Below are 15590 nucleotides of genomic sequence, written 5' to 3' on the forward strand. Positions count from 1 at the left end.
ACAGTACACACTACAAAAGGATTTCTCTATAGTTTGCATTCAAAACTTCAGCAAGAGCATCATATACATTATAAATCCTCCTCAGCTTAAAAAGGAATGAAATCTTGCTGTTTGTGACAACAATAATGGACCCTGACGCATAAAGTCAAATAAGACAAAGACAAATACTGTGTTGCAATACCTGTCTGTGGGATCTGAAAAACAAAACAGAAACAGACTGACAGGTAACCAAATGACGGACAACAAAGCTGGGCTGTGGGGTGCTGGGGAGGCAGGCAAAACGAGGTGAGGCGATGAAGACGTACAAACTTACAGCTACAATATAAGTAAGTCATGGAGGGACTGAAGAGCTCAGGGAGTACAGTCAATACTGTGATAACTTTGTGGGATGATGAGCTCGCCTCCATGCAGACCACAAGGCAGGGGCACGTCAACAATGTGCTGGTGCTGGCAGAGAAGGACAGGTAGGATTCCACTCACATCAAGGGCCAGAACCGGCCAAGTGCTGCCCACTGGGCAGAACCACAGCAGCGGTGGCCTTGGGGGATGGGAGGCAGGAAACCACTGGAAAGGGGCCTGAGGGGATGTACTGGGGAACCGCAGGGCTCAGCTCACACAGCTGCACACACGTGAGAACGCACTGCCTGTCACTGCAGATCTGCACACGTCATGGTATTTGGACTCTACCTACAAAGACCTGCACGGAAACATCTGAATACTGGTTAGGTGGACTCCCATGCAGAAGGGCTCATGGGTTAGAGGAAATGATGTCTGCAACTTCCTTTGACAGCACCAGACATAAAACGGGCTCTTGGACAACTAGAGGAAGGCACAGATGGGGAAACATGTCACCAAGAATACAGAGCAACATGCTAAGTGTTGAGTCCAGGAAGTTACAAAATTTCAGATTCTGGCAAAAAGTATTGTGGTATTGTGGGATGTAAATTTAAGAGAGACACAGTACAAAAACACGTTAAATGTTTAATGCTATCAAAACAAATCTAATGAACCACACTCTTAGGATCAGAATAGGGTGTACTAGATTTTGCAAATGAAATGATAGGAAGACCAAGATTTGCTTCACAATAATCCAGCAGTGGGAGAAGAGGGTGAGAGTGGGAGGAGGCAGGACTGCCCCAAAGAGTGTAGCCTGAAGATGGGCCCACAGAGCTCATCACAGTCTTACATCTGTACACTAAGAGTGGGACAAAGTCTTACCATAACGACACAATAACACTTCAATTCATCTCGGAGTAATGGAACAGCTGTTGTGCAATAGAAGATTTAAAATTCATCTCACAAATACTGGACGGATAGTTCAGACCGACCCACACATGTCAACTAAATCGGCAAAGACATATGAGCTGAGAAACGACAACAATCTGCAGGATGTGTTCATGGCCGAGGCACAGCGAGGATTCCTACAGCAGGACACAAGGAGACTTCCAAGCACATGGTAACGGCAGCCACCTCAACGTGAGTCGGCTACCACGCTCCCCAAGAAGGGCCTAGGGACCAGTAAGGACAGATGAAGCCTAAAACCAACACCTTCAGCATGACCAGAAGACACCCCACAAATTTACACTTGTCCACAGCCAAGTAAGGGGCATCAGCTCTCAGTAGAATCTCCTGTGATCCCACCACAAGGGCCTGGGGAGGGAGGCCCAGAAAGTACTGGGCACATAGGAGACGGGAACAGGGGGCCCAAAGGGGAACCCCCATTGCTGCAAGACAGCAAGTCCAGGCGACAGGTGAAAGAAAGAACTGTGACAAGAAGTCCCCGTGGCGCCCACTCCAGACAGCAGTCACCGGAAGGCAGTGCCTCTGGGGCACAAGAGGGAACAGGAAGGAGAGGTGGCCCCAGAGACAATGGTGGTGAGAAGAAGAGGTGGAAGATGGGACGCTCGGGGCCCTGCAGGACACTAACACAGAGAAGATACCCCACTGCTGCCTCACAGAGGCGGGTCAGCAAGGCCACAGAGGGAAAGCCTACTGGGGAGAAGGTGGGCTTCCTGCAGTCGGAAGGTGTCAGGGTACCCAGGACACCCCCTCACTCATCCAAGATGATGGTGTGGGAGGGAGGCAGGGCCAGGCAGCCTCAGCAGCCATGGTGCGGGAGGACAGCTTCCTGCCAGGGCCTCTGAGCAGCTGCCCCCACCCGGCAAGGCCGAAGGCCAGTGTCCACCCGGAGGCTCCCCTCACCTGGACGGGGGCCTGGCCGGTGTCTCCTCTCTTCCCTCCATGGCTCTTCCCCTCGCTCTAGCCACGTGATGAGGTCCGGTTTAGAACAGGGACTTCCTGCTTAGCGGGAAAAAGGAGCAGGTCACTCTTGGTTGTAGGCTGGGAGGGCTATCTGCAGGACCCAGACTGGGGGTGGAAGACCGGGGTGGTGGGATGGAGCTGGGCCCCATGCATTCCAGGCTGTGTGGGCGCTGGCAGGCCTGGGATCCCAGCACTCCCAGAGGTACAGAGCCCCCACCCACCCCCAGGGGAACAGGAAGCTGAGCGTCTCGTTCTCAGCCTGACCTCAGGCATAGTAAGGTGCACGGGAGGTGAACCTGAGGGGAGCCCCCACTCACCCAGCGACACCAGGTGGCTGAAGTTCTCCAGCATCACGTGTCTGTACAGGGTCCTCTGCGCAGGGCTCAGCAGCTTCCATTCCTTCTGCGTGAAATCCACAGCCACATCCTCAAATGTCACAAAAGCCTGAAATACAAACCCAGGCCTGCTCACCGGGAGGATGCGAGCCACAGCCTGGCCATGTGCGGGCATGGGGGCTGCATCCATCCCCGAGCTTTGCAGGCGACCACTGGGTGCCAGACCTTCCACACTGCAGGCGGTGGTTCCCAGAGGCAGCCTGAGACGCACAGTACGCCTGCCCTCCTCCCCAGCCCGAGGACCTGCCTCATCCCAAAGCTGATCAGGCAGCCAGTCCTGCTGGAAGCCTCTGCCACCGCTGCCTACAGCCCCTCCCCTCACACACCAACCAACCGATCTTCACTGGGCACTGGGGCAAGGGCAGCCATCCTGTGTGTGCTTCTCACACTTCAAACCTTGGTGCCATCCCGCCCAGTACCCCACAGGGACATGGCCAGGCCAGGCAGGTCACCGCCCCAGGACGGCTGCTGCCTTGGCCTTGTACTAACGAGGCAGCCACCAGGCAAGTGAAGGGATGGGTCCGTCCTGTGATGGCAAAGATGGGACATCTGGTACGTCTCACCTCTCTGTCAGCCTTCCAGGGTCCCAGAGCCGCCTTCCTGCTCTCCATGGAGAAGGGAACCCCTCGGAGGGCTGCTCTGTGGGGAGGGAAGAGAGTAAGAGGGAGCCTGGGTGCACCTGCCCCATGTGAGGCAGGGCTGACCCTCACAGTGGGGGGCAGTCACGGGCACCAGCACAGCCACCTCCAGGGTCCTGAGAAGGGCAGAGGGAGCCAGGGTACCTGCTGGCGCAGCTCCACACTGGGGCCTGGGCGTGAGGCTTCAGTGCCACAGGAGCTGAGTGAGAGACGGCCTTGGGACCCCCCAGGGGAACTCCTGCCTCTCAGGTCAGGGACCAGAGCTCCAGGGGACCTCATGACAGCTCTAGCGCCTCTCTCAGCCTCAGGCTCCGTGTGTTTAAGTAACCACAGGGCGCAGACCGGAGGCCACCGGTACATGGCGTTGGCAGGATGCACAGCATGCTGCTAACCTCATGCTGAAGCCCAGGGGAGACGTGGGCAGGTAACATGGGGGGGCCCTGGTATAGAAGCAATATCGCACCCCAGGGCAACCGCAGCCAGCCAGCTCACCAACAGGAACCCTCCCCCATTTGGGGTGTGTGGCAGCCTGTGTCTGCAGATCTGATGGCAGGTCATACAGTGGAGGCCTCGGGGGTTTCTGATCAGAGGTGAACGGGCAGAGGCTTCCCCTCAGGACTGCTTCTCACAGCACTTGCCCTACCTCCACCCCTCTTATACCCAAGGTCGGGAGCCAAGGCTGGGGCCCAAGGCTGGGGCCCAGCTGAGAAATTAGGATTGGAACAGTTCCCAGTATCTCAACGCACCATCAGCACGGGAGGCAGGTAAGCTGTGGTGGACAAGAAGCCCTAAGACACAAGAGTCTGCCTCACGTGCGGGAGCCACTGCCATCTGGGTCCTGGTGGAGTAAAGTACCTGTGGGGCACTTTACCGGGAGTCGGTGTGATCGAAACACAAGCCAGATGGAAGGTGACACTGAAGAGTCATGAATTTTTTTATTTAAAAAATCTTGGGATCAGGGAGCCAAGATGGCGGCGTGAGTAGAGCAGCGGAAATCTCCTCCCAAAACCACATACATTTATGAAAATATAACAAAGACAACTCTTCCTAGAATGGAGACCAGAGGACACAGGACAACATCCAGACCATATTCACACCTGTGAGAACCCAACGCCTCGCGAAGGGGGTAAGATACAAGCCCCGGCCCCGCGGGAGCCGAGCGCCCCTCCCCTCAACTCCCGGCAGGAGGAGAGGAGTCAGAGCGGGAGGGGGAGGGAGCCCAGGGCTGCCGAACACCCGGCCCCAGCCATCCGGGCCAGAGCGCAGACACAGTGCGTGCGTGGGGTGCTGAATACTAGGGAAACAGGGCAGCAAGACCGGTGAGCGGGTACCGGAGGCCGGCGCCTGGGGACAAAGAAAAGTGAGTGGCTTTTTATGTTATTATTATTATTGTTTTCTGGCGAGTGATTTTTGGAAGTCTTAAAGGGACAGGGATGCCAAAACCAGACGGAAGCGTCCCGGGACACTGAGTCCAGAGGCAGGGAATCTAGGGATCTCTGGGCACCCTAACCCCTGGGCTGCAGGGAGCAGGGAGGCCCCTTACGGAGATAAATAGTCTCCCAGCAGCTCCTGCTCCAACGCGACTCCACCATTTTGGAGTAGCTGCCCGAGCCAGGCCACGCCCACAGCAACAGCGGAGATTAACTCCATAGCAGCCGGGCAGGAAGCAGAAGCCCTGTCTGCGCGCAGCTGCGCAGCACAAGCCAGTAGAGGCCGCTGTTCTCCCAGGAGAGGAGGGCCACAAACCAACAAGAAGGGAAGTCCTTCCAGCCGTCACTCGTCCCAGTTCTGCAGACTATTCCTATCACCATGAAAAGGCAAAGCTACAGGCAGACAAAGATCACAGAGACAACACCAGAGAAGGACACAGACCTAACCAGTCTTCCTGACAAAGAATTCAAAATAAGAATCATAAACATGCTGACAGAGATGCAGAGAAATACGCAAGAGAAATGGGATGAAGTCCGGAAAGAGATCACAGATGCCAGAAAGGAGATTGCAGAAATGAAACAAACTCTGGAAGGGTTTATAAGCAGAATGGATAGAATGCAAGAGGCCATTGATGGAATTGAAATCAGAGAACAGGAACGCATAGAAGCTGACAGAGAGAGAGATAAAAGGATCTCCAGGAATGAAACAATGTTAAGAGAACTGTGTGACCAATCCAAAAGGAACAATATCCGTATTATAGGGGTACCAGAAGAAGAAGAGAGAGGAAAAGGGATGGAAAGTATCTTGGAAGAAATAATTGCTGAAAACTTCCCCACACTGGGGGAGGAAGTAATCAAACAGACCACGGAAATACACAGAACCCCCAACAGAAAGGATCCAAGAAGGGCAACACCAAGACACATAATAATTAAAATGGCAAAGATCAAGGACAAGGAAAGAGTGTTAAAGGCAGCTAGAGAGAAAAAGGTCACCTATAAAGGAAAACCCATCAGGCTATCATCAGACTTCTCAACAGAAACCTTACAGGCCAGAAGAGAATGGCATGATATATTTAATGCAATGAAACAGAAGGGCCTTGAACCAAGGATACTGTATCCAGCACGACTATCATTCAAATACGATGGAGGGATTAAACAATTCCCAGACAAGCAAAAGTTGAGGGAATTTGCCTCCCACAAACCACCTCTACAGGGCATCTTACAGGGACTGCTCTAGATGGGGGCACTCCTAAAAAGAGCACAGAACAAAACACCCAACATATGAAGAATGGAGGAAGAGGAATAAGAAGGGAGAGAAGAAAAGAATCTCCAGACAGTGTATATAATAGCTCAATAAGCGAGCTAAGTTAGGCAGTAAGATACTAAGGAGGCTAACCTTGAACCTTTGGTAACCACGAATTTAAAGCCTGCAATGGCAATAAGTACATATCTTTCAATAGTCACCCTAAATGTAAATGGACTGAATGCACCAATCAAAAGACACAGAGTAATAGAATGGATAAAAAAGCAAGACCCACCTATATGCTGCTTACAAGAAACTCACCTCAAACCCAAAGACATGCACAGACTAAAAGTCAAGGGATGGAAAAACATATTTCAGGCAAACAACAGAGAGAAGAAAGCAGGGGTTGCAGTACTAATATCAGACAAAATAGACTTCCAAACAAAGAAAGTAACAAGAGATAAAGAAGGACACTACATAATGATAAAGGGCTCAGTCCAACAAGAGGATATAACCATTCTAAATATATATGCACCCAACACAGGAGCACCAGCATATGTGAAACAAATACTAACAGAACTAAAGGGGGAAATAGACTGCAATGCATTCATTTTAGGAGACTTCAACACGCCACTCACCCCAAAGGATAGATCCACCGGGCAGAAAATAAGTGAGGACACGGAGGCACTGAACAACACAATAGAACAGATGGACCTAATAGACATCTATAGAACTCTACATCCAAAAGCAACAGGATATAAATTCTTCTAAAGTGCACATGGAACATTCTCCATAATAGACCACATACTAGCCCACAAAAAGAGCCTCAGTAAATTCCAAAATATTGAAATTCTACCAACCAACTTTTCAGACCACAAAAGTATAAAACTAGAAGTAAATTCTACAAAGAAAACAAAAAGGCTCACAAACACATGGAGGCTTAACAACATGCTCCTAAATAATCAATGGATCAACGAACAAATTAAAATAGACATCAAGGAATATATAGAAACAAATGACAACAATAACACAAAGCCCCAACTTCTGTGGGACGCAGCGAAAGCAGTCTTAAGAGGAAAGTATATAGCGATCCATGCACACTTGAAGAAGCAAGAACAATCCCAAATGAATACTCTAACATCACAATTGTCAAAACTGGAAAAAGAAGAACAAATGAGGCCTAAAGTCAGCAGAAGGAGGGACATAATAAAGATCAGAGAAGAAATAAACAAAATTGAGAAGAATAAAAGAATAGAAAAAATCAATGAAACCAAGAGCTGGTTCTTTGAGAAAATAAACAAAATAGATAAGCCTCAAGCCAAACTTATTAAGAGAAAAAGAGAATCAACACAAATCAACAGAATCAGAAATGAGAATGGAAAAATCATGACAGACTCCACAGAAATACAAAGAATTATTAAAGACTACTATGAAAACCTATATGACAACAAGCTGGAAAACCTAGAAGAAATGGACAACTTCCTAGAAAAATACAACCTTCCAAGACTGACCAAGGAAGAAACACAAAAGTTAAACAAACCAATTACGAGCAAAGAAATTGAAGTGGTAATCAAAAAACTACCCAAGAACAAAACCCCTGGGCCGGACGGACTTACCTCGGAATTTTATCAGACACACAGAGAAGACATAATACCCATTCTCCTTAAAGTTTTCCAAAAAATAGAAGAGGAGGGAATATTCCCAAACTCATTCTATGAAGCCAACATCACCCTAATACCAAAACCAGGCAAAGACCCCACCAAAAAAGAAAATTACAGACCAATATCCCTGATGAACGTAGATGCAAAAATACTCTATAAAATATTAGCAAACCGAATTCAAGAATATATCAAAATGATCATACACCATGACCAAGTGGGATTCATCCCAGGGATGCAGGGATGGTACAACATTCGAAAATCCATCAACATCATCCACCACATCAACAAAAAGAAAGACAAAAACCACATGATCATCTCCATAGATGCTGAAAAAGCATTTGACAAAATTCAACATCCATTCATGATAAAAACTCTCAGCAAATGGGTACAGAGGGCAAGTACCTCAACATAAAAAAGGCCATAAATGATAAAGCCACAGCCAACATTATACTGAACAGCAAGAACCTGAAAGCTTTTCCACTGAGATCAGGAACAAGCCAGGGATGTCCACTCTCCCCACTGTTATTTAACATAGTACTGGAGGTCCTAGCCAAGGCAATCAGACAAAACAAAGAAATACAAGGCATCCGGATTGGTAAAGAAGAAGTCAAACTGTCACTATTTGCAGATGATATGATATTGTACATAAAAAACCCTAAAAACTCCACTCTGAAACTACCAGAACTGATATCGGAATACAGCAAAGTTGCAGGATACAAAATTAACACACAGAAATCTGTGGCTTTCCTATATACTTACAATGAACCAATAGAAAGAGAAACCAGGAAAACAATTCCATTCACAATTGCATCAAAAAGAATAAAATAACTAGGAATAAACCTAACCAAAGAAGTGAAAGACCTATACCCTGAAAACTACAAGTCACTCTTAAGAGAAATTAAAGGGGACACCAACAAATGGAAACTCACCCATGCTCATGGCTAGGAAGAATTAATATCGTCAAAATGGCCATCCTTCCCAAAGCAATATACAGATTTGATGCAATCTCTATCAAATTACCAGCAACATTCTTCAACGAACTGGAACAAATAGTTCAAAAATTCATATGGAAACACCAAAGACCCCGAAAAGCCAAAGCAATCCTGAGAAAGAAGTATAAGTAGGGGGATCTCACTCCCCAATTTCAAGCTCTACTACAATGCCATAGTAATCAAGACAATTTGGTACTGGCACAAGAACAGAGCCAAAGACCAGGGGAACAGATTAGAGACTCCAGACATTAACCCAAACATATATGGTCAATTAATATTTGATAAAGGAGCCACGGACATACAATGGCAAAATGACAGTCTGTTCAACAGATGGTGCTGGCAAAACTGGACAGCTACATGTAGGAGAATGAAACTGGACCACTGTCTAACCCCATACACAAAAGTAAATTCAAAATGGATCAAAGATCTGAAAGTAAGTCATGAAACCATAAAACTCTTAGAAAAAAACATAGGCAAAAACCTCTTAGACATAAACATGAGTGACCTCTTCTTGAACATATGTCACCAGGCAAGGAAAACAACAGCAAAAATGAACAAGTGGGACTATATTAAGCTGAAAAGCTTCTGTACAGCAGAAGGCACCATCAATAGAACAAGAAGGTACCCTCCAGTATGGGAGAATATATTTGTCAATGACAGATCCGATAAAGGCTTGACGTCCAAAATATATAAAGAGCTCATATGCCTCAACAAACAAAAATCAAATAATCCAATTAGAAAATGGGCAGAGGAACTGAACAGTTCTCCAAAAAAGAAAAACAGATGGCAACAGACACATGAAATGGTGCTCCACATCGCTAATTATCAGAGAAATGCAAATTAAAACCACAATGAGGTATCACCTCACACCAGTAAGGATGGCTACCATCCAAAAGACAAAGAACAACAAATGTTGGCGAGGTTGTGGAGAAAGGGGAACCCTCCTACACTGCTGGTGGGAATGTAAATTAGTTCAACCATTGTGGAAAGCAGTATGGAGGTTCCTCAAAATGCTCAAAATAGACTTACCACTTGACCCAGGAATTCCACTCCTAGGAATTTACCCTAGGAACGCAGCACTCAAGTTTGAAAAAGACAGATGCACTCCTATGTTTATCGCAGCACTATTTACAATAGCCAAGAATTGGAAGCAATCTAAGTGCCCATCAGTAGATGAATGGATAAAGAAGATGTGGTACATATACACAATGGAATATTATTCAGCCATAAGAAGAAAACAAATCCTACCATTTGCAACAACATGGATGGAGCTAGAGGGTATTATGCTCAGTGAAATAAGCCAAGCAGAGAAAGAGAAATACCAAATTATTTCACTCTTCTGTGGAGTATAAGAACAAAGGAAAAACTGAGGGAACAAAACAGCAGCAGAATCACAGAACCCAAGAATGGACTAACAGGTACCAAAGGGAAAGGGACTGGGGAGGATGGGTGGGTAGGGAGGGATAAGGGGGGGAAGAAGAAAGGGGGTATTATGATTAGCATGCATAATGGGGGGGTGGGAGAAAGGGGAGGGCTGTACAACACAGAGAAGACAAGTAGTGATTCTACAACATTTTGCTATGCTGATGGACAGTGACTATAAAGGGGTTTGTGGGGGGGACCTCGTATAGGGGAGAGCCTAGTAAACATAATATTCTTCATGTAATTGTAGATTAATGATAAACCAAAAAAAAAAAGAAAGAAAAGGGGGATTACTCCCTGATAGGATAAAACTAACTGTAAATCAACAATTAATGCACGCTTTAAATATCCTTAATTTTGATCATTTAAAGGGTGTCAGATGATCAGCTATAGAAATACATTTTTCTGATAATATTCCTTTTTCTTAAAAAAAAAAAAAGTTCCTGTGTGGTGATCTCCAATAAGTAGTTCACAATGGTATAAAGGGCATATCAAAGTGTGGGCAAAGGGTTTGTTTGTGTTTATACAGAGGATTAAAGCCTCATTTGGCTACCCAGAAAAAGAATTAAGATACGATATGAAGAACTTCCAACATCAACATTCTCTGGAACAGTCATTCCAGAAGATGATCATCAAAAAACTTCAACAAAGATCCTGGCGCTGTTGCAGTTGTAGCTGCATTCATCCCACCAGTTCCTGGACTTGCCATTGGAATGAAGAAGGAGATATCTAAGCTGGCCTGTGCATACAGTAAAACAACAAATTTGACTGGATCTATACTGTGGGAACTCAACCAAGAATTAGAAGAAGTGCAAGTTGCAGTGCTCCAAAATCTTGCAACTATAGACTATCTACTGTTAAAAGAACATATGGGATGTGAACAGTTCCCAGGAACGTGTTGTTTTAATTTGTCTGATTTTTCTCAGACTATTCAAATTCAGTTAGACAATATCCATCATATCACTGATAAGTTTTCACAAATGCCTTAGGGTGCCTAACTGGTTTTTTTGGTTTCACTGGAGATGGCTGGTAATTGTAGGTCTGCTTTGGTTATGTAGCTGTATTCCTATTATGTTAATGTGTGTACACAATTTAATTAGTAGTTTAAAACCTATATATGCTTATGTTACACTACAAGAAGATATCTCAAATAAATAATCAATCTTCTCATGTTTTCTTCCGTCTGCTACTTCTATAGCTTTTCTTCTTCCTTCCTAATTATAACCCTTAAGTAGAATTCATGCCTCATATCGAAATTACCGAGTATCATAATTCTTCCAAGCGGTAAAGATACCTCAAGACAAATGCTGGGCATAGAAGCCACAGGGCATGAATATGCAAAGAAGTAAAAAGCTAACCTTTTCAAACAATAAGGTTTCTCTCTCACTTACCAACTTCACATTTCCCTGTATGGCCCCGGAAGATGACTGGTTAGCCAGAGACGGGTAAGATTCCTCAAGGGAGGAACAACCTAAGACAGGCACAGTCGCAGGGGGGGCATCAGGTGAGAAATTGGGGATCAACAGAGGTGAGGCTTAGAACCTCACCCCCCCTGTTTTGAGAGAAATCTTCTGCATCCGTGGATGTTTTGTTGCCCTTGTCTAGCTTGGATTAACACATAGTCTACAGGCACACACCTGATCATCTACATTTCCCCTCTTACAGCACTAAACTATGTTTTCTACCTTTATCTTGCATCTACCTACCACTTCAGCATTTTATTTAAAAAAATAATAATAATAATGGAGAAATGTGGGATTCACATATAAATCAAGTATAAAAATCAAACGAATATTCATATTTGACCTGATTGTTTATAGTCCATAATGCGTTATCAAAACCAAAAGTTCCTGTGATATGACTGCCCTTGCACTGTTCACTACGTAAGAACTTGTTCACCATGTAAGAACTTGTTCGTTATGCTTCAGAAGATTGGAGACTGTTGAGAATTAGGCTTGGGGTTGATTAATGATTGTGCATTGAGTCCCCTATACAGAATTTTATTGTTGTTAACAACCATTTGATCAATAAATATGAGAGATGCCCTCTCAAAAAAATAAAATAAAATAAAATAAAAAATCTTGGGTTTCTAAAAGACAAGCCTTTACCTGTTATAGAAAACCCACTGAACTATTTATGAGTGAAAGTGATCTCTTGAGTTATGTTTTCAAAGTGCCCTTCTCACCCTAAAAACTTGTTGAAACAGTATTGGCCATATGCAGTGTTTTAGAATTGAGTATTGTGTCCATGGGGGTTCATCATACTGTTCTCTCTCAATATGTACTTAAATAATTAAAGGAGAAAATATGGGAGAAGATTAACTGGAAAACAAAGTGATAAGTATAAGGATGTCATTAGACCATTTTCCATATGGAAAAATATAGCTGTAGGGTTACGAGTGAAGCCTAAGAATAAACAAAGTGACCACATGTTGATGAAGAGAGAATAGGTGAGCTGGCCAGCAGTACGAACCATTAGTTTTCAAATACAAGGCGTATTATCTTAGAGAAAGTTAACAAAACTATTGGGTAGAACAGGTCAGGAAAACAGGTCAGGAACCAAAAGCAGTGAAATTCCTTATCTTCTGTACAGGAAGTCAGAAATCAGTTTTAAAAATCTGTTCTTGTGATTTCTTTATATATACTTTTTATACCAATAATTAACACCCTTTTATATCCCATCTGTTGCATCTTTATCTACTCCAAAATCACTATGTTATTCTCCTATACTTACTTTCAGAAGTTTAAATATTTTATGTTTTCTGTAGTATGGTAAGTCACTTTTTATTTCCCCTTCCCATTATTTGTTGCCAGGTTACAGAAATACAAGGGATCTTGAAACACCTGATTTTGTATCTTGTGAAGTTCTAAGCTTACTTACTGGTACTAGTAGTTTTATCATAGATTCCTTAGGATATTTTACAGGCACACAACCATGTCTTCTGAGAATAAAGTTTAACTTTTTGTTTCTCAATGCTTATGCCTCCTTTTCCCTGTTTGCCCTGCCAGACCAGCTGGAGATTCCAGTATAATGCTGAGTGAGGGTGGGGAAGGCTGGACGCAAATGTTTGTTTCTGATCTTAGAGGAAATCACTTTACCACTGACACATACCCATTGTTATAGTGAGGAAGTTTCTTTCTGTTCCTCAGGTGCTGAGAATGTGTCACAATAGATGGGGAAATTTGTCAATTATTTGTTCTGCATCAATTAAGGTGACCATGTGGATGTTTCTCCTTTGCTTCATTAAACTGGCAAATTGAACTGGCTTCAGGACATTAAGGCTCTGTCCCTTCTTGGGCATGAACTCCAAGTGGCCAGAGTATACGATCCTGTGCACGTGCTGCAGGACTCCATCTGCTAACGTTTGGTGAGCCTCTCTGACAGCCTCTGGGCTGATGCCTCACATGAAGGGGCATGAGGGACGTAACAGAAACGTCCTCCAAATCCCGAGAAGTAACATGCGCACAGACATTTCTTAAAATGCAACAATGCAGGGAAAGAATTCATTTTATGATGCTTTACAGATTCTGTGTCTCTTAGAAACTGAAGGTGTGTGGCCACCCTGCACTGAGCAAGTCCATCGGCACCACTTTCCCAACAGCACCAGCTCACTCATGCCTCTGGGTCACATTTGGCAATTCTCACGTTATTTCACACTTTTCATCATTCTCCTATTTGTTAGGTGACCAGTGATCTTTGATGTTGCCACTGTAGTGCTTTGGGTGCCCCCCCCCTGCACCCACGAGATGGCAGAGTCCATCAGGGGGCGTCCCGAGGGCTGTGCTCACTGGCGGTCCCGTCCCTCTCCCTCTGCTCAGGCCTCCCTGTCCCCTCACACACAGCAATGTACAAATAAGGCCAACGGGTTACCCGACACTGGCCTCTAAGTGTTCCAGTGAAAGGTCACCTGTCTCTCCTGTTAAATGAAAAGCTAGAGAAGATTCAGCTGAGGGAGGAGGGTATGTCAGAGGCCAAGATGGGCTGAGAACAAGCCCTTTTCACCGAAGACTGAGCCCAGTTCTCTGGGTATGAACACATAGAAAAGGTTCGTGAGGGCAACAGTGCTCCTCCACTGAGCCCCCATTTGATAAGACGAAACAGCCTATGGACGATGTGGGGAAGGTTTCACTGGTCTGGACAGGAGACCAAACCAGCCACAACATTCCCTAAGACGAAAGCCTGACCCAGAGCGAGACCCTCAGTCTCTTCAATCCTATGGAGCTGAGAGATGTGAGGAAGCTGCAGACGAAAGGGCTGATGGATCTGAGCAAAGTAAATTGTAAACCTTTTGAGAAAGATGCACCCTTTTAGATATTATTATAAGAGCATTCTTGATTCCTGGTAAGAGGTCAAAACATCAACATTAACAGGAGTTTGGAAGAAGCTGTCCCCAACCTTTGTGAATGACCTTGAGGGGCTCCAGACTGCAGGGGAGGAAGTAACTGTAAATGTGGTGCAAACAGGAAGAGACCTGGGACCCCATGTCCACCCTGAAGAGGGGACCGGATCACTAGAATATCAGGATAAAGTGTAACAGATAAGGAGTTGCTTTTCATGTATGAGCAAAAGGTGGTTTCTTGGAATTGAATCTACCTCTGGTGTAGATGTTGCCAGGATTGTTGAAATTACAATGAAAGATTTAGAATATTATATAAACTTAGTTGATAAAGCAGCAGCAGGGTTTGAGAGAACTGATTACAATTTTGAAAGATGTTCTACTGTGGGTAAAATGCTATCAAATGGTAGCACATGCTACAGAGAAACTGTAAAAGGAGAGTAAATAGATGCAGCAAACTGCATTGTTGTCTTACAGGGTGGAGGGCCCACATCTCCCTCACCCTTTAGAAACTGCCACCTTGATTCATCAGCAGCTGTCAACACTAAGACCCTCCACCAGTAGAAAGACAGAAACTCACTGTAAGCTCAAATCATGGTTAGCATGTTTCAGCAATAAAGGGTTTCTTAATTAAGGCGAGTACACTGTGTTTTTAAATGTAATGTTGCACACTTAATAGACTACAGCATAGTGTAAATGCAACTTTTATATGCATTGGAAAGCCAAAAAGTCACAGCTCACTTTATTGTGTGATCTCTTTACTGCAGTGCTCCGGAAACACACCTGCAATCTCTCTGAGGTGCACCTGTATACACTTAGAAGCTGTGCTTCCTACTGTAGGCAAATTATTCTTCAATAAAAGCAACTGAATGCCCCCTCAGAGATGAAGTATTTATGTCTGGGATTTGCTTTAAAATACTGTAGCATAAGATTTACAGACTCCAAGAAGGGATCAGCAGTTACGAAAGGGGAAGGGGAGGGAGGGAGGGGGAGGGGATTGAAGGGCAGTATGATTGGCACACATGGCATGGGGGGGGGTCACAGGGAAGACAGTGCAGAACAGAGAAGAAAGTAGGGACTCTGTGGCATCTTACTACACTGATGGACAGTGACTGTAATGGGTATGGGGGGGACTTGATAATACGGGTGAATGTAGTAACCACAATGTTGCTCATGTGAAACCTTCATAAGAGTGTGTATCGATGATACCT

The 15590-nt window shown here is 45.1% G+C and overlaps 1 protein-coding gene across 10 annotated transcripts in view; it reads right to left on the reverse strand.

The window, feature by feature from the left end:
* Positions 1-15590, reverse strand: part of LOC130680783 (zinc finger protein 337-like) — a 34135-nt gene that overhangs the window by 9670 nt on the left and 8875 nt on the right. For 2 of the 10 annotated variants that reach the window (XM_057492151.1, XM_057492153.1), the window contains exons 2-4: positions 3221-3296; positions 2580-2706; positions 2203-2301 (exon numbers count right to left, since the gene is read on the reverse strand). In XM_057492151.1, the coding sequence (XP_057348134.1) occupies positions 2203-2301; positions 2580-2706; positions 3221-3268 (274 nt within the window). In that variant the 5' untranslated portion in view covers positions 3269-3296. Of the gene's footprint in view, positions 1-7; positions 1509-2202; positions 2302-2579; positions 2707-3220; positions 3498-15590 lie in introns of those variants that run through there. The other 8 variants (XM_057492157.1, XM_057492159.1, XM_057492160.1 and 5 more) reach the window with 8 other exon arrangements.

Source organism: Manis pentadactyla, chromosome 14 (genome assembly GCF_030020395.1).
Source record: "Manis pentadactyla isolate mManPen7 chromosome 14, mManPen7.hap1, whole genome shotgun sequence".
Classification (NCBI taxonomy): Eukaryota; Metazoa; Chordata; class Mammalia; order Pholidota; family Manidae; genus Manis; species Manis pentadactyla.